We start from the raw sequence: 23,680 nt of genomic DNA, 5'->3' as shown, positions 1-23,680 counted from the left end.
TTATTTGAAAATGTGATAATTTGTTAATTTTGTTGATAATTTAAATTGCAAGAACTTTGTAAAACACAGCAGTTGAGTCATCATGTTTTATGAGTTAAATAAAAATAGTTGTTATTCAATAAACAAATGTTGTAATTGGTTTAATTATTACTCATTCCATAAAGAAAAATTTTAAAACAATTAAAATTTATAGTTGTAAAACAAGAAATCAACTATCTTATTGTACTTATTTTTGTTGTTAAGTACCCAGACTAGCACAAATAATGGTAAAAAATTAAAGCATGTCGTTGACACATTAAGTTAATTTCCTTATAGTGAAAAGTTAACGTTATTGAGTTTATCTAAAACATATCTCACGTAGGCCACTTTAAACAGCAAGTCATTGTCAGTTAATCGTTCGGATGAATTAATAGATCGCTGTTAAAGATTCGGTGAGTGTTCATAACGAGCGTCCGAAGCCACGTAAAGGATAGTTTAGATGTTTTTAAAACAATATTAGTCGTGAATTTATCAGAAGAAATGTAGACGCATTAAAAAGTTCTGATGCAAAGTATTATAGGGTTTAGCAGTTTTTGATTCGAATTAACTTCATCAAGAAAGTTCCGTGAAGGTTAGTCAAACAGAATTCGAGAAACCAGATTACAATAACTCTGTAATATACCTGTTGAAAACATCAGAAGACAACATGTAGCTATCAGGCATTATATAACAACGTCTTGAGTTTTACCCCGAACCAAACCTGGGAGAATATTAAAGTATATTTAAGCCAGGTCGCTCAACTATAGACTACACCCACACTCAGCAGAACACATAAGAAAAATTGGATAAAGATCTGTACAGCATTTACATCGATTTCAAACAGGATGATAAAATAAATAAAAAAAGAAGATGCTACAGCATTTAGCAAAACTGTGTATACAGAAGATGCAAATAAGCTTAATTAATATCACGCTAACTGGATCGAAGGCAACTGTCAGAATTCAGGGATGGCTAACAGAACTGTCTGAAATAAATTGCGGAGTCAGGCAAGGTGTTGGGTTATCCTGCGCAATATTTAATCTAGTTTTAGAAGCTGTTGGAACAGATTGAACAGATTCTGTCATACAAGAACTTCGAATGCTGTATTTCATCAACATGAAAACCTGCGGAGTCACATGACATAAAAATTCGAAATCGCACCAATGAAGAACTGACGGAAAAATTTACTCAACTCACAAAAGAAGCCTCCAAAGTAGGGCTTATAATTAACGAACCCGAAACAAAGTATATGGAATCCACAAAATCCCGAAAAAGAGACCCAGAGACGGGGCAATAAGTGCTGCTATGCCTACAAACACCTACTGATGAGTAAAATAATAAGAGAAAGAATAGTATATGGACGCGAAGCATGGACCATGTCGCCAGGAGATCAAATCAAATTAAGAGTCTGTGAAAGACGGAACTTGCGCAAGATATATGGACTGATACAAGATAGTACTGAAATGTGGAGAAGAAGAATGAACACATGAATTAGAGCTCATGAAGGGTGCAGACAAGACAATATAGTACGACACATAAAAGCTCAGAAAAAAGCAACGCTGTGACGTCTGAAAAGGATGCATGGAAACAGAGAAGTGGAGAGAATTGTGGAATACACATACCAGTATATAGGGCTAGAAGAAGACCAATGAAACGATGAAAGGATGTTATGATGAACGACGTTAGTGCGAAGTAAACCAAAGTGCATAGAGGAGTATAAAGCTGGAAAAAGAAGATGCTTAATACAATAATAAGAATAAGCGCAAACTCAGTTTCTTAGCGAGAGGTGTCAACTCTTTGCCTTGGATATAGAAGATGTTGCAATAGGATTTGAGTTACATAGCGTTTTGGATAATTCTGACAGATTTATAGTAGATAGACATCATATTAGAGAGACAAGTTCATAGTAGAGAGATGATAGCAATCATTAGTGTATGCGACTGGATACATGAGTGAATGCATTAATCGACCAGCTAGATAATGCGACGCTTCAGTATCAAGAGACTATATGTCGATGTAATACATTACCACTTATAATGTTTTTCGAAGCTTAAATAAATTGCTATATTTACGGTACCTGTATCTTCATCGTATAAATGACCAAGAGAATTGGATCAAATAGAACTATTATTACATGATTCCCATGATTCTAGTACTTCATGATCAGATGTCTGATCATATATACGCAGACCTATTCTTCATATAAACCCTATTATAACTCTATAAGAATAACTTTGTGTTTGTGAAGAAGTTTATGCAACAGAATATTTCATAAACAGCTTTTTTGAATGATCATCTTTTCGGGTCGATAAAGAGTCATAGTTGACTAGTCTATCTAAACGAATTGGGACCAGAGTGCCCTAACTATAATTCTATCCATTGCCTTAAAAATTCTTACCAGAGTAGATAAAAAATTAATAGCGAAGAAGATTTCGTCTTTTCCATGCGACTTGTATGGTTAGACGTTATAATTGGCTATATAGATGACAACTTTTGCAGAAACACGTCGATCGTTTTGTGCCAAATCATCACAGTGCCTGATTACTACATTAATTGTCCTCATTAGAAGCTCGAATTAGCTTTTATTAGAATTCGTAAAATTATTACAATCATTTTCACCCAGATTGTAAATTTATTTTTCGCTTTCACTATTTTTCAATGATGTTTTAGTTAGTAAAGTAGTAGTTCGTATTAATGCAACTAAGGATATTAACTAATTTTGAAATCTACAAAGACGAACTTATAGCATTTATTGGTTTGCTAATGTATTCAGGTGCTATGTAACTATTACTTCCTATTACATATTACAGTAACATATCTTAGATTTCATGTTAATGTAACAGCTAATAAAAGATCTCGTAATGATGCTTTTGCAGCAATCGAATTGTTGGTAATTCTGTAAAATACATGATCAATGCCTTAGTTGGGAAAATGTAGAAGCAGCAATGCCATCAGCTCATCATTGAATGAAATTATTAAAAGAAGTGTTAGAAACATTGCCACAAACAATTGGTTCATATCAGTAGACTTAGTAGAAGACCTATTCTAAGTTCTAATATGGAGGAAGAAAAAGAAACATCTCTTCAGAACTATTAGATGTCAAATCCAAAAAAAAAGCAATTCGTTTTGATAGGGAAAAGACCTTGATTTCGTTAAAATTCAAATCCAACAAGATTGTGATATTGTTAACAACAGAGGACGAAGATGCATTATACCAATATGTGCTAACATGAAAAACATTCAAAAATAAGGCATTGAAGGGATCTTACGTAAATTAATTAGTGTAAGAAATAGGAAAATCGACATTCATTTTTGCTTGAACTATGTATACGAAGCTTACACTATTGCGTGGCTACAAACAACACAAGGTTCAATTCGAAACTCTATTGGCGATATGTTGAAAACTAATGGATCTGGTGAAACTCCAGAAACTATTAAACAAAGTATGTATTATTGTATGATCCGCAAACAGCGAATTGTATCATAAAATTTGTTTAGTTACCACTTCATTTCAACATAATCTGGTGTTTTAGGATCTCTTAATTATTTTCACAAATACAAAATAGAATTCGTTGTTGTATTTTAATAGCTGTGTATAAATAAAAATATAATAAATGTTGACTATATGCATATTATGATACGTAAACCAAAGTGGTGTTAAGGCAACTAATACATATCAAATACTTATTGTGTTTTATAATTATGTCAAGTACATAAATGTCTGGATCTGTCTTTGCGTACCAGATATTTCTGACTGAATTTTTTCCCTATCTTTTGTACAAATCGGATACTATAGCAGGTACGTACTTGATTTTGTTATTGTCAAAATAGAAAATTTTAAATTAGTATATTTCTTGTTATGTAACTTCTTTTATGTTATAAATCATATTACTGTTGTGCAATAAACTGTACTCAGAAAAGAATAAGTTAACTTTTTTGTAATGTTAAGCAGTAGGTAATCAATATTATTTGTTAAATATTATAAAGTGTTGATTATTTCAATTGTTGGAACCTTGTAAAATAACGTTGAGTCATCCAATAGGTGCTAAACGACTATCGTTAACTACTAAATAAGACCAAATAGCAAAGCGGTTTTCTAAAAGAGATCGGTATTTCGATTGCCAGACGTACACTAATTGTAAGAGTTGATGTCATCGAAGCGTAACAACCAATGACACGGAAAACCGTCGAAGACCGGATGTTTTCAATAATATTACAACGATAATCCTGACACTTAACTGATATTTAATTCATCAAATGCATTAGGGAAATAATCATTAAAATAAAATTAAAAACGACATACATAAATTTAAAGTTGTTCAAAAAATTATTTCGCGAAATCTAAAAACTTAAATATAAAAGGATACATCCCAACATATCGGAGACGCTTTGTGGCAGTGTGTCGGTCTTCTTAAATCGTGCGACCTCCTTCCGAAGGTCGTTGAACGTGGAATAATACAACGGCAGGTCGATCTCCTTCCGGCAGGATTCCGGGTGCAGACACTGCCTGAGAGGCAACTGTCCATCCGTTACTATCCTAAATCCGGGATTGTGCGGGTCGATGTGCATGTTGTCGCAATAGGCCTCGAAGTCCGCTAGAGCCGTATCCAGCTGTCTCCCTGAAGATTTGATGAGTTCGTCCGTTAACACGGATTCCGAGGTTAATTGTTCTGAGAGGATGTTTTCATTCACGTCTGCCGCAAGTGGTCGTATTGGATATTGTTGCATACCCACAATCTATAATAATAAAGAAAACATAAATAAATAAAAAGTTTATGTAGAAGATAAAAATAGATTTAAATATTCTAAACCCGTTTGTTTTGGCCATAAGGTGGCGAAATAAAAAACATAAACCCGGGTCATAATTAAATTACCATGATTAACTAAATTGTCTTGGAGTCCAAGGTTGTCAGGTTTTTTATAATTAGTTATAAATCATCTGGTTGATAGGCCGCGACATCGCGAAAATTGTCCCGTTAATAACACTTATTCAATCATCACAAAACTAATTTTTAACACGTTTAGTGAAATTGCACGTCGATAAAAATAGTTATTTATGGATGGTTATTACTACAAAATTGCTCGTGTGGTTCAAAAGTTCAGTAATTGATTACGTCCAAACAAATTAAAAATATTATCATATATGTGAAGGGATCCAATAAATTGCTAATAAATAGTCTAGATACATAATAACCATAAAGAATTTTTAATTTAATATATTCAAGATCGACTCCTTCCAAGTTGCAAGATCAACGATATACAGCTTAAAAGTCTGCAGCTCTTGAAATACTACATTGTTATATTCTTTGATACGCATCATTTAAAAAAAAATATTTTTTCGTTGAAATTTTAGTACATCTTGCAGATTATCAATAAACATAAATAAGAATTCTAAAACCCAGTTACTTGATTTAAGCTATTATTAATTCAGCGCCACATCTAACCACAACTAATATCAGGAAAATTTACAAGAAAAAGAAAGTAGGATGACCAGCAAATATAACTACTCACAAAGTATCTATTAGCATGTTGAATTGCATGCTGATAGCAACGTTGTGAAAATGGAAGTTGTTGGAAATGGAAAAGAGCTTCTGACACAGATAAGTCATCAAAAAATCTGAGATTACTGAGACTAGAAGATGATTAATAAATTAAAAATGCAGAATTGTAAAAATTCTCAAACACCAGAACTCTATAAACTTTCTTCCTAATTTTTATTCTGAACGAGACACACTTTTTCATGAAAGATTGGCTACTCAAAAACAGTAATCTGAAATAATTTATTCCTAATGTAATAAAATAGCGTCTTTAGTAATGTAAATTATAATTTACGATTTATGGAGAAAAAATGAAAGATTGTTTTTTTTTTGCTTAAATATAAAGATATGTTTAGAGGAGAAATTCTACAGAATGACATCATTTTCATCAAAAATAAGCTGGAAACCTTTCTATATTAAGTACCAAAAGAACATTTCAATAGAAAAAGGAAAAATTTCATGCTCTATCAATATTGTACAAAACAATAGCGAAATAAAAACCTCGTAAAAAGAAAGGGCACATTCCTGTTGGTTAAGATACCTAAGATTTTCTCTACCTCATCTAACATTTTTACTCCAATTCAATTTCAGAAGGAAGATGTATTATATGAATGACTCGGCCTTAGTGCAAAGTAATTTTGATCTGAATTAGGAAATATCTTAATACTTGTCAAGTACCTTAGCAAATGCGGTGCTACTTCAAAGGTAGCTTTTTTGCACTATGAAACTGACCTAATGGAAGAAATAGTATTTCATCCCATCCCGTGGTTGATGGATACACAAGGCAACATTATAATCTGCGCTCATAAACCTAGCATCCTTTCTTTGACGCTTTTGTCATGTTGTCATGCTGCAAATATGACAACGCCTTCGGACCCGTGATTTTTGAACAAATGTTGGTGGAACAGGACTTGGAAAATGCCGCTGCTCAGCGAGATAGGATGGTATGTGATGCCTTTCAATCACCTGTTGTACAAGTTCCCGTACAATTAAATAAACGAAATACTTATTTGTATATCGATTTTGAGTTTTTGAACTTCTTCGTGTAATTTGCCTTAACAGTAAACTTCATTGTTGCCATGTTTACTGGCGTAAGCAAATTAATGTATTTTTATCACAACATTTCACAGCCAACACATTATCAATAGAAGCAGCTTTTTCTATATGCCTTTACTGCACCACAAGATTTCTTTTTGAATAAATACTGAAATAATCGAGGACTACTATACCAGTTTGTAACGAACAGTACGTAGTGTTTATCCAGGTAGGGTTAATATTCACGAGTGTTATCATAATAGACGCAGCTATTCCAATATCCTCATCACAGGATCAATTCCATATTTGAGCCAGTATAGATAATAAAGTTTAGTAAAAAGCCGATTTCTAATCGTAATAAATAGTTTCATCCAAACGTAACATTTGACTGTTTTACGATACGTTTTCTTTTCGATTTCGGTTTCGTTTGAGGTAAATCAATACTATTATCGTCGTTTGCATCGCTTAGATCCCAGATAGTAGCAGCATCGTCATCTTCGCTAGACGAATAATGTTTACTTTCGCATGAAATAATATATTCACCTGAATCATCACTATCACCGTTCATAATTCTATCGGACTCTAGTTGCAATTCTTGCGATGATAATTTTTATGTCGTGGCAAATAAACAACGTACTGCAACCCAAAAAGCACAAAAAAAGGTGAAGATGTGCAATAATAGCAAGAAATTACAGGATGTAGTACGTTTCCCATACAGTCCCGAAAGAGTTAATTGTAGACTCCAGACTATGTCAACCAATGTCCCAGACTATGTTCTTCATTCTGACCTCAAGTAGTCATTACTAATACATTAACATTACAAGGCAAGTCGATGCAAAAATTTCGAAATCTTATTAAGACTTCTTCTAGAATCTAGATCTTATTGCAAACTTGGAAGCTGAGATTTGGTGAACACACCTTGCTAGAGTGTTAAATTCTAACTGCTGTGAGCTGATTGTCAAATAAATGTATTAGTGGAAATTATCAAATAAATGTTTTAGTGGAAATTATCAATTTCAAATTATTAGCAGATCCATCGTTTTATCAGTTGAGTATATTTATTCAAACGTTAATATGTATTTATGTTTTGAGACTTTTTATTTCTTTACCTTACATACGTGTTTCAATCATATATGAAATTATGTCAAAAATATGTAAAAGATCGTTTTTACATAATTAAATCATGTTATATACAAGGTGATTCTCAACTTATACGCATAAACTTGAGCATTTATTCCTCATGACAAATAATGAGTAATAGCTGAAAACATTTGTAATAGGTTAAAATAGCAAAAGTTTTTTACTTTCCTAGATATCCATGAAATTTAGTGTTCCAAGTTGTTTCCAATATTTTGTATACCCAATTTTGTTCGCTGAATCCACGATATCATTATTATATCAGCTCAGTATCTTCCTCAACATTCACTTCCTCAGCTGCAATGTTAAATGCCTGTGTTAACCACTGTATGCCATCCTCAGTATCAGCCAAAAGATTCTAATTCTTCTATCCTTACTTTATCGAACGTTTTGGTTAGATCAACGAAACAGAGGAAGGCTACATGACGTTTTTTCGCCTTAGTTCTATCTGATTCTTTTTGATGCTCTCAACATTTTCCTCAACATTGTGTGATCCGTACATGTCATTCTTCATATCGTTACTAAATTTCGTCATGCATCATTTGTGTAACCCAAACAACCCACTCATTTTTGCAGAAGATGAAATAAGTATGGTGGTATCAGTTCTAAACAGATGAGAGTAGATGAGAGTAGTTTGATGTTGCTGTGTAAGATGATTTCTAGAAGGAAAGACTGTGCGCTTTGGAGATGATATGATAGTGCGACCTAAACCAGGGCGTTGGCGGATTGTCTCGGCAGCAGTTTGTATCTGATTTCGCAATCTTTGCTCAGTATTAACTTCGGTGACGTACACTATGCTTTTTAAGTGATCCCAAAACAAAAAAACAAGAGGATTAAGGTCGGGCGATCGAGATGGCCAGGCCAATAGACTACCTTGACCTGTCCATCTTCCGGGAAGCACCTTCTCTAGATGTCGCCACATATATCGGATCCATTATTTGTCGTGAGGAATAAATGCCCAAGTTTATGCGTATAGGTTTGAGAATCACCCTGTAGATAAATACTATAGTAATTTATAATCATCTATTTGGTTTTAGAGTCAATAAATCAATATATTAAAGTACTATACTGAAGTAGAAAAAAAAGGATTATCAAGCTAAGGCAACCTCAGACGAATATTTTACCATTAGTTGACTGCAAGATATCATTTAGAGAAGGTCAAAAATCACAGTCAATTTTTTAAATTTATAATCATTGAAGAAATGAGATAAAATATAAAATAGAGCCCAGAGAAGATCTGTAGATAAACTTGCTCCTACAAAAGCAATTTTAGACAAGCGAATAGGTCATTTTTCAATATGTTACACATATCCTGAGTATCTTACTTTCGATCAGAAATTGGAGCCCTTCAGAAGAAGAATTGATTTTCTCTAATACATTGCAAACAAGCCTAGTGAGTATAAATTAAAAGTGCACGCTCCAGTAGACGCGAGAACCTTCTATTTTCTCAATATGGGAGTATGGTAGGTTTACAACCACCGGATCCATTCAGGTTAAGCAATAAACCACAAGACATAGTAAAACATTTAGTAACAGTATCTGGACCAAGACGTAACATTACCTTTGACAATTGGTACACGAGCTATACTTTGATATAATAATAATATAAAGATAAATATAAGAAAAGAGATGTGCTGTTCATTCAGAAAAGAGGTATGTTTCTCGACGATCTAAGAATGTTACCAAAACAATAACCAGAGATCGTTGTGCACACTGACGTAAGATTAAGCAAATATTTATTATATCAGACGTAGTAGTAATTTTAGATAAGCCAACAGATCTCATCAATAGATTAATTACAATTCTAAATAACATTCAATTACATACTTATATCCTTTGTCATGAAACCTATACACAAACATTCCAATTAATAAAACATTAGAGTACAGTAAAATGATTAATAACATCAATATCGACATGACTGACAACAATAACATATTTAAATTGTATATGTTCAATAATAACTTAGATAACTGTGATGATGGTAATCCAATAGATTCAGTATTACGCGAGTTATTAGTACATATCTAGGAAAAATTGAAACATATATCCGTACAGGAGCAATATACTCTTTTGGAAACATTATGTGAATGATATATTCGTTGTAATGAATACTAGAAACTTGACAATAGGCAATCTATAAAACAATATAAACACATTAGATTCTATATACCTTAGAACAAACTAAACTCTTATATAACAATAGACAAAAGCCACACACACTTTTCATACAATATATACAGAAAAGCGACTCAAACCAATATTTTAATCGCAAATGATTTCTTCCATGATCACACGTATAAATTATCGCGATTCCGTTCTTTTATTAATTGAGCATTTAACACATAATAGACCTTAACCAACAAAACCGTTCCACATAGCTTTCTATAATTAAATAAATAGGCACGAACAACAAATATCCAATTAAAATAGTAAACAACTTAATCAATAGACATAATAAAACAAAACATCCATAACTTAACCTCTTAATAGTTCAATGTGATGATAATAAAAACACTTACAGGTCCATTCAATATCAAAGTGTATAGTGGTAAGATAAAACAAATTTAATATTAAGTTATGTTGTAAATATAACAATAGCTAACGTTAAACCATAAGCAAATTAATATGATATAAATATCAATCCAAATCGTGTCTGCTTTAATGAGCAACTACAGGCCAATCATTGATTTCCTGAAAGTCTCTTACATTCAACCAAAAAAAAAACCAGCTGAAGGAGTAATAACAATTTGTTGCTAATTTGTTGTTGGATTGTTGCTTATAAACTGAACTTTGACCATCACAAAAATCATTCATACACCATATCTACAAACATACACTTTGCTTTCCACTAGTAGACAAACAAGGGTTTTCAGCTTTAGCCAACATATAGCCATATCATATTCCTCACCTTACAATTGTTGAAACGAAAACAACACCTTATATTTTTTTTATTGAAAAAGTTTTCACTGCTATTTTATTTACAATTTCAGACAAATAAATATGTATTTATTGTTAGAACTAGAAAAAATTTATTTTGAATTATAATTTAATTATTATTAATTTTTATATAATTTTATTAAAATAGGTAAATAATAAAATATGTTGATAATTCCTAAGGAACTTGTGTTTGAAAAGAATTCTTGAAATTCAAAAAACGTTTCCAGTGTATTATTTATATAAATGAACATGAAGAAATGAGATAAGGCCGCTTTTAGTAGTGATTCTTTGCTTTAGGAAGGAAGTTGTATAGCCTTATACAACTTCCTTCCCTCGCTACGGTATCGGCATACCGAATACCATCGAGAAGAACAGATTCAAGGAACAAGAAGACAAGAAAGAATCGAGCGAAATCTTGATTTAGTTGAACAGATTCGCATCTTCATAATGAATGGAAAGAAGATTAAAACCACTTGTAGATTAGCTTAACAATGAACAGTATTATTTTTAAGAGATAAATGACAGTTAGTACTGTAGAATGAAATTTATTCGATCACTTTTTTACAAATAAAATTCCTATATTTGATATAAATATTGTATCAATTATCCAGCTTTATCGAGGATTCGATTCCAAACATTGATGCAGTGGTTATTAAAGATACCAGGATTAAGATTAAAGCAGCTATTGTAAGAGAAATCATCCAATAAAGTATTACACAAGGTTTAAAAAATTCACTACTCAAGAAAGAATTCATAATCTATTCTAAAATTTATAATTCCACTCTATGTCATGTCATGATTTACAAATTATTATGAAACCGAGGGCTAAACCAGTTCTTCAGTTATAGCTGCACTTCTGGTTCCAGAATAACGAGAATGTGTCATTAATATCTTTCCATATTAGTTGAGAAATCAGCATTAGATTTATCTTGTCAACGATCTTGATTTAACAATTTTGATGCTCGTTTCGTTTTGTTTTTAATGCTCACTTAAAATAAGCCCAACTAGATGAAAATGCGATTTTATAAATTCAATTCGATGTTACAATTTCACTTCGACATCTTGCTTTTTAGCTTTAAAAGTATATTGAAATCTCTTTCTCGCTTTTAAATGGTTTTCTTTACTAGAAGAATTTTTAACGAATACCGAGCAAATCACGACTCCGTCACCTGATCTGATTGTATCGTTTATTGTTGTAGTCGCGTGATAGTTGTTTTTTGTATTTACATAGACATTAATGCTAATAATACATGACTGCATAAATCATAACATTCAAAATGATATCAAAATTAAATAATTTAAGAAATTACTTAATTTTTATTACTCAAAATAATTTTACTTGTTAAAATAATGGGGTCGTTACACTCAATCGAATAGAAAGGCCGTCTTTCAAAAAATCGATAAACTATTTAAATATAGAAGGATTGGTAACATTTTCAGATCCTAAAATTGTTTAATTTTTGCAATAATTAATATTAAAATTCAAAATTACCTCTATAAAAGTTTTGGTGGCGTTTACGAGGTTTTCGCGTAAAGAAAACACAAACGTGCATCGTTCGGATCTCTTCTTCTAGCGCATAAGATTCTCGTGGCATCTCGCTCATGCAAATTTTATTGATTTTTATTTCAACCAATCGCGTGCGAAACGACGGTGACGTCTCCAAAGTTTTTTAAATTGAACTTTTTTTTTTGGGAAAACTAAAGCCCAGTTTGAAAAATAAAAAATTATAGAAGTCTTCAATTTTGCTAAACTATCGAATAAGCCAATAAAAAAAAATTATAGCGGTCCCATTGGAAGGTTTTCCTTTTTACACCATCAATGAGTGAAATATTAGTTTTAACAAAAACATAATGAGTCATAATAAGCTGATCATTCGACGTTAACTATGCACACTGGTGAAATTGCGAAATAAGGCTCTCACGATGATTTAATTTAAAAAACTAAAACCAGTCGAATCATAATAATAATAATTATCTTTGTTAGTTCAATAATGACTGGAGCAAAACATACAATAATGAACGTCAATAAAAAGTACTAAAATTAAGTGAAATTGTGGTTTATGTAGCATGATTATATATATATAGGTATATGGCACGATATAGTAAACCAAACAATCCAGCATAACATTAAATAAAATATGAATGTTATAATCATGATGAAAGAAGAGTATTAATAAAATAAAGACAAGCATTACGTATCTATTTTAGTCTAACATCATACAAGGAACACCACCAATATTGGAAATAAAAAGAATTAAAGGAAAAATGCTGTGTTAAACATACTTCCAATGATTCTTAAACCTTAGATTTGATTGCCTTAAACTGCGTGATATCAAAAGCCTTTCAAAGTATTAACTTCACGTAGGATAGGGTCAGTTACAAGATAAAATGCAAATTTCACAACAATTCCTGTGAACGGCGTGAAATCGACTGTCTTGGCTAATTTTGTACTGAAACAACATCCAAGTGATTACCTCGACTTGAATTTATTCACTATAGTACGCACAGCTTGTGTGGTGGTATGATAGTTAAGGTATATCCACGCCAAAGAAACACAGGGTAACATTTTATTCCTGATTGTCGCAACCTGTTTAGGCAGCAGAAACAATAACATAGTTTTCGTAAGCATTCTGCCCACACCAAAAAAATTCATTTTAGTCGCTCATCACCGTGTTGCCTGAACAAGAAACATTCCGTCTACATCAGGTTAGTGTATGTTTTAGTATTTGTATACAATGTGGTGCGATGATGATCACAGGCAGCAGTGGCTGCAATTGTTGGACTAGGTCGACTATTTTAGAAAGAAATACACATGGTATCATGCGCCTTATGAATTCATCATCACAAAATTTTTATCCCGTTGGTTCCACAAACACTCTGCATTATTGTATATTTCAATATTTTCGGTAGACCACTGGAACGACATATTTTCTGCACACATATTGGAAACAATGATATTTAGCGCTAAATACGGAAACAAGCAACTTGTAGGAACATTTGTTTCTACAACCATAAAAAATAAGGAACATCCAGAAACTTTTAGATACAAGTTCCAGGAACAAGCAACATAAACACAATGTTTCTTTGTGTTCCTTTCGGTATAAACGTAGCTTTACTATCGAAAATTGGAGTAAATGCGACTAACTAATTTCAAGCATTACTCTTTCGTGGACTTCACCATAATAAAAATGTTAAGCTTTACTGAAATTTTGACGTTGACAGATTATGACTAACATTCAAGTGTGCGTTCCTATTAAAATATAAAATTGTTACATTCTTATTGGAAAATCCGTTATGTTGTTATACCTTTACCGGACATAGCTTACAGTTTTCCTTCCCAACGCAGATATCTATCGTTTCTTTTTTTTAAGTGATATTAATTGACATTCTAACATCCCGAGTTAGAGTTATAATATTATGGATACGTTCTCTCAAATAGCATTCATATAATTCCTTATATGCCTAAACATTCCTCATATAACTTTCATGAAGTAAATTTTATGCATCACTTGCCGTTCGTCGAAATTCTAAGAATTCATTGGGTACTTTTTTTCTATATTTTTTTTATAATTTCTGCCATTGTCACATCATTAACTTTCGGTACTTTTCTTCTAATTCTATTGGTGTGAATAGCCCCAAGTTTTCAGCACTCTTTCCACAACATAAATATATATTGTAAACGTTACTAGTTCTCTCATCAGTGCTGTTTCGAAGACGTACACATATTAAAGTGACAACGACGACGACGTACCATCAACATTTCGACCATTATTCCAACTGAATTTGGACAATAAACACATCATCACCGTTCCTCTCGGTAGCGAATAAAGCAGTGATATATTTGTAGTTCGATTTAAACACAGCTATATAAATAGCAATCCAATAAAACACTTCTGCAATAGTGCTTCGCCTGAGTTATGTTCTGGCATGATACCCTATTTAACACAGCTAAATACCCTATTTAGCTTTGATACTTTTAATCTATTTGTTTGCCCGTTTAATAACTTGCTGTGTTATCTCGTCATCAGATATAGAATTCCAAGGAAAAATAGATTTAATTTTTATTACATTACATTGAACTTTGTTGATTATGATTTTAGTTTGTTTACATTCAATTTGTTAATATTCACTATTTGGTACTTCCACCAGTTTATTGTGAATGGATGCAGTGCAATTACCAAGAATAAAAATAGATTTTCAACCGAACAAGTTGAAGAACAGACTCAGTTCAGAAATGCTGCATATGCCTTCCACTGTTTTTGATGCTTTTTTCCCAATTTTTCCAAATGGCTCAAAATTACACCCAATGTTTTAGAAGAACATTTTAATATGTCTTAATAAACTTTTAATAGTTGCAAATACTTTATTAGCAACGATTTGAACAATGATCAATAAATTTGAAGAAACTGTATCGATTATGGACAGTAAGTCTTTTGTGCATCATATACAAAGTTTAGCTTACCTAGGAGCTGATACCAATAAACTTTGACAGATTCTGAAGAAATCATTTTCGCAACATATTGAAACAACAAAATTGTCGAATTTTTTTTAGCCACCAGTTTTTCTGGTTTTTTTGGTTTGCTGCCAATTTTGGGTAGACGGCGTGTGAGGTTGTTTGCGATCTAGGTAATGTTTAAGAGTTATCATTGTAGCGCTTCGGCTGCAAGCTACCTTGGCTTAAATTATTTACAACTAAGAAGAACATAAGTCGCCTTTGAAGCAATGATAACTCTCAATGATAAAGAGCGTTATAAACAGATGGTACTGAAGCGATGTCGGCTTATATTTTTGTCAGTCGTAAATGATTTAAGCCAAGGTCGTTTGCGGCCGAGGCGCTGCTATGGAGGCCATTAGAAATAGGGGGCGATTGATGAGTTACTGATACAGTGCCCGCGATTGCAAGTAACCTCAACTTATGTTCTTCTAAAATGTAAAAAATTTAAAGTGAGGCTCTTTTATCACTGTCTACCTCTAAAGATAACTGTTATTGTGCTTAGGCCGTAAGCAAGTTCGGCATATAACATAGCCGCTACAGTTTCTAATGCTCTCTATAATTAAAAGAGCATTAAAAACAAGTTATAAATCATTTACAACTAAAAAGAACATAAGCTGAGGTTGCTTACGGCTGAACTTTGCCTGCACTTACCTCTGAAGTAATGATAACTCTTAAAAGTAAGGAGCGTTATAGACAGTTGTGACTGAAGCTCGTATTTTTTTTTAAATGGGGTAGCAATGCTGTAACTTGTAAAGGTGTGACCTACCGCAAGAATGATAACAACATTCTTGTGGCCTCATCTAGACGGAATGGATCTGCAAAACTATCTATTCATTGAAGGAACGATTTCTGGACGTAATTGTCTCCCTAAATTCGGATGTCAACTAGCTGCCGAGATCGTGCGATTTCTTCCTCTGAGGTTTTGTGAAATATCACGTCTATGCCAATGTGTCACAGAATATTCCGAAGCTGAAGAACGAGATTCAATGCGTCGGTGACTTAGAGCCATAACTCTGCAGAAAATTTCAAGAATCCGTATATAAATTTACATTGCAATAAAAATCTTCACCACTGGCTGAAAATCTATGCGATTTATTTTAAAATTAAATCGGGCACTCTTATTGGAACACTCCCTATTTGGATGCCTTGCAATTACTTTAGCTGATTAATTAATAATATGGTAATTTGGAGTTGAATAACTGCATATTAGAAGTTAGTTCCACGGTGAGTTTTCAAATGTAGGACTTTCTGTAGGATGCTGTTTATCCAAACGCGATCGTTTAGAAGCTGAGTTAGGAACTTTATTTCATTTTGGTAAACCACAAGACTATCTATGAGACTAGCAAATCCGCAATGTCCGCATTTTGCAAAGATATTAGACCAGTAAAAATAGTTGAATAAATTCAAAAAATACGTCCGTTTCCTGAAATAGTCACAGTTTACAGAAATTATCTTCCTCGGTAATAAACAAGTTTTCTTCTTGAACGTAACAAACATACAAAAAGGGAAGGTGAAAAGCAAAAACAATGACATCAAACCGGAAAAGAAGAAGTAAATAGCGGTAAAAATGAATTCAAAGTTTCAATTTCTAATTCGTTATGAATATAATACATAATATAAACAAATATTTAGCGTCCAAATGGATAAATTGAATATTTAGAATATTTTATTGTTTGAAATTTTAATCCAGTTAGTGCTTTTTCTGAAACAGTCAAGTTGGTTTTTCTGCAAAAAGCTCTAAATTTCTATTTAATTCTCAGGAACCATCAACAAAGTAATTTACAATGGAGTCAATATTTTTCCGGTGAAACTTTAAATACACAAGTTTATTACGACAATTTCATATCCGCGTTTTTAGATACAAGATGAAAATATATTTAACAATAAAGATTTAATGACTAGTAAATAGCAAGAACGTTTAACAGAGAACAGATAAAAAAGACTCAGAACACTTATTTAACCTTAAAACATAAATAGATTTAAGTAGAACAAACAAGTGTTGACAAACAAAAGCAGTAAAACTTGTCACTATTCCTACTGTTTGTGCTTATTTAAATTCTAACTATATTACCTCGATTCTAGAAACAACCACATTATATGCATAGTGTAATGAAGATGAGAAAGCATGACTTCATCTTTGAACGTATGGCATTTAAAAAAATTCTTAGAAAAACTTAGTTTCTACCGGTAGCGATCAAAAATACAATCGAGCCATTAAACAACTTTTTCTTAACCAAATACATACTGTAAGCAAATAAAGTAAGTAAAGTACAATTAGAAATTGTTAAGAAAAAAATAAAAACGGTTGTGCGTGCATAAAAGAAAAAAATAATGAACACAGGGGGGCACTTAAGTCCTGAGGTAACCTTGGTTGATTACATAATGTTAATAGATAGCATGTATTTCACAAAACTAAATAATTTTAGTTTTTAATCACTTAATTTGAATGGCATATGTTTTAACAAAGGACTTAACTTCGATAGATAATAACGCAAAAAATATACAACTAAAAATCAGGTTACGTACGTACCTGCATTTACAATGATTAAATACCTGAGTTAACGCTAAAAAATAAAACTATTTATAGTTAACTTTCTTAGAAACGATGTTTTGATAGACAAATTGCTTTCGATAGACCGTAGTCACAACGCAAAACACTTTATGTTTGTTGGTTTTTGCACTTTAGAAACGACTTTGATTTTGGTCATACTGCGATGAACATGACTTTCATAAGATTTTATAATCGTTTAGTGTTTACTCAAACAAAGACATTTTGTTTTATGAGTTAGATATATTAGGGAAACTTAAACAATTCTTGTAATTACTTTAAGTACTACTTATTTGATTGAAAACAATCAAACACATTACAATTTTTAGATTTTAAAACAATTCAATTGAGAAACCTTGCTATTATAGGACTAAACTTATTTGAAATGATCGCTTTCTTAAATTTCTCAATAAATGATTCAAATTAACCTAATTGATTTTAATAAGATAATTTGTTTAAAACCATTACAATCCAATAACCTCGTTAAATATTACTACTTTTTTTTTCTTTATCTATCCATAGAGATATTTATGTATATGGGCGTTGTGAAACCATTAACAATTCTAACTTTAAAGTAGTCATGTCTATTGAGGTTCAACAGAAAAACACACACGCTCTCACACAGTTCGGCGTGTAGACGTCAAATTTTCGCGAGTTCATTGCTCTGGGTTGAACTTTTCATATGGGAATGGCGGAACGGGCCATACCCACATGACCACCTTTAACAGCTTTGATCAAGGCAAAGAAGTAAAGCCGAACGAAGAGAAAACTTCGCATCGCGCGTCGTTCGCATGACATGTTCTCAAACAGCACCTGTTCCTCGACTTTATAACTGTTTTAACCGAGCCAACAGTCTGCTGCGAGTAAAAACAACAAATCAGCTGATATCTTATAAACTGAACATGTTGGTGAGTCGGTCGTAGAGTTTCTCTGCTTTGAAGCCGACCCTGAATAAAGTGTTTTTAATCTTTTGGTGTTTAAGTTTGATGTTTTTTCTCTCTTTCTGTTTCAAAGCTGATGGCATTCTTGGGTGTCTTTGTTGTTCGGTACTTGCCCGAGGAGAAACAGGATTACGTAAAACTCCTTTTGGATTTCAGGACGTGTCTCTTAATATCGAGTTTTTCGCAACTGGTTCCCTCGTCGTTGTCGTTGGGAGTTTCGTTCGCCTCTTTTTCTCAACTACGGCCGTCTTCGTCGCGGTCGTTTCGCTACGGCCGCTTACTTTTCAGAACCGTTCCCTTCGAACCGGAGGAATGTGCAACATTCCTGTGTAAATTAGAAGCCGTTTTACCGCAGCTAAAAAACTCCATTACATACACTTTATCCAAGCTAAAAATTCAAAATAATCAACACTACATATTTTATGCATACTAAACAAAATCATAAGACTTTAAGTTATCACGAACCTTTTAAATTTCAATAACACCATGTTAAATCAATAACATAAACACCTAGATAGGTCATACGTAAGATGTTTGATTCTCGTGAACAAATCGTAATGTAAATTTAGAATTTTATATAGGCCAACCAACCAATTAAAATTTTACGACAACTTGAGACAAGTATGTATGGTGCACAAGCTCTAATCGCGACATAAAAAAAAACGGTATGTTATCTATTTAAACACACTCCTCTGAATGGCTAAACAACTCTTTATTATCCAACGGTTACACTTAATCCAACGGTTTTTTAAACTACTCTACTCTAAACCTTATGACTACATATGTGCCAGTTTTTAAATATACACACCACAAGAACCTCCCCACGCCATCTATCGTACAAAAGCCGCACCACACATAAAAGAACGCTAACACTCGGCCACCCTGATGTTAATCGCGCACCCGCGCGATGTTATACTTCATAATCATTTAAATATGTGGGTTTTCTTCGTATTCGTCGAGTTGTAGATTCCTCTCCGATTTCTATCTTTGAAGTACTGCGACAAGGCGGATCGTCTTGCTCCTTCTCACTCTCATCTGAGGGTGATTCTTCATCGGTTTCATCATCCGACTCCTCATGATTTTGGTATATTTTTAATTGCGATACATGGGCAGTTGTGGCAAACTTTCGCTGGTCTTCTACGTCCAAAGTTGCCACTCGATATGTGTCGCTTGGCAGTACGGCGATCACTTCTAACGGCCCTCGGTACTTATCTTGTAGCTTTGTCGGTTCGCCATCTCCCGGCTTCTTCCCACTTGGAATCTTTGATAACAAACATTCAACACAAGCTCGAATATGACGTTTCACGTATGATCTCATGCTTCCAAACCAATAATACTTTTGAATGCTCGCCATCGTTCTATCCACTCCGAAATGTCCTTGTCCATCATGGTGTTGTACCACAATACTTTTCCGGACACTTTTCGGTACAACGTAGAGTTTTCTCTCTATTTTTCCCACCTTCACGTTTCGTACTAATCTAGAGTTATCAATCTCATCCAATTTTACTTCTTCTTCTTCTTGTCGTATACGTTTAGGCTTTTTAAGAAGTTCAATTATTCTTTTCAGTTTCGCTGCTTCACTAAGGGGTAGTTGCAGATAGCCCTGTGCCAGATCCAACGTCGTAAATAATTTGGCATTCTGTAAATTTTCTAAATGTTCGTCCAAACTGGCTATCGGAAAGTTTTTCTTTATCGTCTGTTGGTTCAACCTCCGATAATCCACCACTAGACGCGGTTCACCCGTTTTCTTTTTAACTAATAAGACCGGACTCGCGTAAGGAGAATCGGTCTCCGTCACGATTCCATTTATTTTCCATTCATTTACAATTTCTGCGATAGTTTTTCTCTCGTCAATGTTTGCGCGATATGGTTTCGATCTTACCGGCACCCCCGAATCGTCAATATCCACAGTAATCGCATTTGTGCATCCTAGTTCCGACACATTCAACGCAAAACAGTCACGATATTCGTTGCACAAATCCACCAATTTGTCAATCACTTCGTCCTTTGTTTCACTATCTACCCGGAGCATATCCACTGTTATGGGTTCCTTCGACGGTATTTGTTCCGAAATAGTGTTTATATCACGCACAATCCCAACCACGTCATCCTTCATAAATTGTTTCGGATTCTCACTTTTGTTTTTCATTGGTACAAGTACATCAATGTTCGCTACCTTTGCTTTGATTAGCTGCATTGAATTGTTAGACACAATAACGTCCTCAGCAGCCACCACACATTCGCGTCGCGATCGATCAAGTTCGCTGATTTCACTAAACGGCAATGAATCATCCCAACCAAACACGAGACTGTCTTTAATTCGAGCGTAAGCTAACTCCGGAGCTTCCGTAAAAGATCGACCAATTATCACCGGCACGGATTGAGCGTTCTCTGGAACCACAAAAATGTCCACGTTATTTACGAACACTTCGTCCACCATTACCCGCGCGATTATCTTCTCGCTGCACTTTACTGGTTTTCCCTCTCCGAATCCCGTAAGCTCAATATTTGTTTTCTGCCGATTTTTCTCAGCAACCAAGTGAGCTTGAATTGTACAAACGGCGCTCCCTGGATCGACTAAGGCCACATACTTTTTCTCGTTCAATAGGATTCGCTTAAAGTACTTTTCAATACCGCTATTGTATGTCGTTGTTGTATCTTCTATTACACGAACATCCCTTCTATCACTATCTTCTTTTCTCCATCTGCAATCTTTACGTTGATGCCCTGGTTTGTTGCACAAAAAGCATACTGCTTCTCGTTTTAGACATTGTGATGCCATATGTCCCAACCCTCCACATCGGAAACATTTTATACCTTCTGACTTGTTTCTACGTTGATCTTGCTCACCTTCGTTTTCCCCTACGCTTTTCCGCAACATTGTACCTTGTGATTTTGTATTTTTATTTCCTGTGGTTGATTCTCATTTTTCGTGAACTTCCTTTCTCTTTTCAATTAATCGTTCACTATTTACGATATCCTGGTACAATTCATCTAAATCGCCGTAAGACTTAACGCATAAATTACCGGCAATCACTCTCGAATAAAGACCTCGTAAGATCTCCTCTTTTATCTCGTTATTGTTTAATTGTAATGCTCTGCATAATTTATATTTATCATGATAATACGACATCACGGACTCGTTTTGTTTTTGAATTCGTTTCCGCATACGGTCCCATTTTTCTCCCGTACTAGTAGTTTCGATGAACGTTTTCTCAAATTTTACCCTGAAGTCATCCCAATTTCGGATATCGCCGCTTCGTGCGTTATACCAATCGCGTGCAGGTCCTACGAGATGGTTTCTCGCCGTTTCGATTTTAATACATTCCGGCCACTTATACATCGAAGCACTATTTTCGATACCTTGTATCCATTCTGCGGCGCACAACAAATCAACATCTCCATCGAACGTTGAAATGGTTTTGTTTAAGTCAGGCATTATTTGGAATTGCTCTGGTTTACTACTTGCAAGTTCGGCTTTTCTGGTATTAGTCTCGGCTCGCATTTCTCGCAAACATTCGGTCAGTGCGATCAACACGTTCTGCATATTTCCGCCGTCTATTCCAGTTGAATTTTCCGCCATGGTCGATGTTCCTGCTTCGTTTAAATTGAAACAAAAGCCCCCTGTTTCTGTTTTATTCGGTTCGGTGTTGTTTAACGGCAACTCACTATGTGGATCACTCATAAGTCCAGAATAATCTTGGACGTGGAATCTGTCCAGCGAAAATCACTTCACGGTAGATCCAGACGTTTGGGCACTTCACTTCACAGTAGGTCCAGACTTTTGGGCACTTAACTTCACAGTAGGTCCAGACTTTTGTGCACTTCACTTCACAGTAGGTCCAGACTTTTGGGCACTTCACTTCACAGTAGGTCCAGACTTTTGGGCACTTCACTTCACAGTAGGTCCAGACTTTTGGGCACTTCACAGTAGATCCAGACTTTTGGGCACTTCACGGCAGGTCCAGACTTTTGTGCACTTCACAGTAGATCCAGACTTTTGTGCACTTCACTTCACAGTAGGTCCAGACTTTTGGGCACTTCACAGTAGATCCAGACTTTTGTGCACTTCACAGTAGATCCAGACTTTTGTGCACTTCACAGTAGGTCCAGACTTTTGGTCACTTCACAGTAGAACTTATCCCTATCCCACTTCTGATATGTTAACTATTTAAACACACTCCTCTGAATGGCTAAACAACTCTTTATTATCCAACGGTTACACTTAATCCAACGGTTTTTTAAACTACTCTACTCTAAACCTTATGACTACATATGTGCCAGTTTTTAAATATACACACCACAAGAACCTCCCCACGCCATCTATCGTACAAAAGCCGCACCACACATAAAAGAACGCTAACAGGTATTTAAGGTTGAAAAAGTAACGCGACCAGGATGTGGGTTTTATGTCGCATTTAAACGACCCATAAACACTACAGTTGTCCGAATCGGTCGCTATCGCGATTTACTTGTAGAACATTTTAACGAAATCTATAAGACTTTAATGTTTTCCGTTTTATATCCAAAGAGTACATAAGAAGTAACGATGTACGTTTGTCTTTAAAGATAATAAAACTCGAAATCAAATAAATTAAGATTAGAAAAACGAATTGGATTATGTGTTCGTTTAATCGCCAGTTACTCATCTACACGATGACATTGCACGTTCTTATTATAAAACATAATTAAAATTGAGATTACGACTAATGTATATTTAGCGTAGATAAATTTAATTTGGATTTTCTCTTGATTATTAACAATTAAAATGTAACGTTGAAAAAAATTTCTTTGTGATTACAATGACTATAATACATAAATGATTTGTAGAAAAGAAATTTTGTGAAATTGTTAATGAATATGTGAAAACAAGTAAAATCTTTAGAACGTAGCTAAAATTTATTGCTTTAAGTAATTGTCTTTGGAAAGCTGAAGAATGTTTTTGTGTTTGTAAAAATTAAGTTTGCTCGCGTTACCCATATAAATATACTAACAATAAGTAACTCCTTTCGCAATCGCCCCGAAGAAG

The 23,680-nt window shown here is 33.9% G+C and overlaps 1 protein-coding gene across 2 annotated transcripts in view; it reads right to left on the bottom strand.

Annotated features, from left to right (window-relative positions):
- Positions 1 to 23,680, bottom strand: part of LOC111418610 (epithelial splicing regulatory protein fusilli) — a 123,167-nt gene that overhangs the window by 42,955 nt on the left and 56,532 nt on the right. For both annotated transcript variants that reach the window (XM_023051204.2, XM_023051192.2), the window contains exon 2: positions 4,386 to 4,755. In XM_023051204.2, the coding sequence (XP_022906972.1) occupies positions 4,386 to 4,755 (370 nt within the window). The remainder of the gene's footprint in view (positions 1 to 4,385; positions 4,756 to 23,680) is intronic.

The sequence above is a fragment of the Onthophagus taurus genome, chromosome 7 (genome assembly GCF_036711975.1).
Source record: "Onthophagus taurus isolate NC chromosome 7, IU_Otau_3.0, whole genome shotgun sequence".
NCBI lineage: Eukaryota > Metazoa > Arthropoda > Insecta > Coleoptera > Scarabaeidae > Onthophagus > Onthophagus taurus.
The sequence above is the reverse complement of the archived record's forward strand: the minus strand, read 5'-3'. Positions and strand labels throughout refer to the sequence as shown.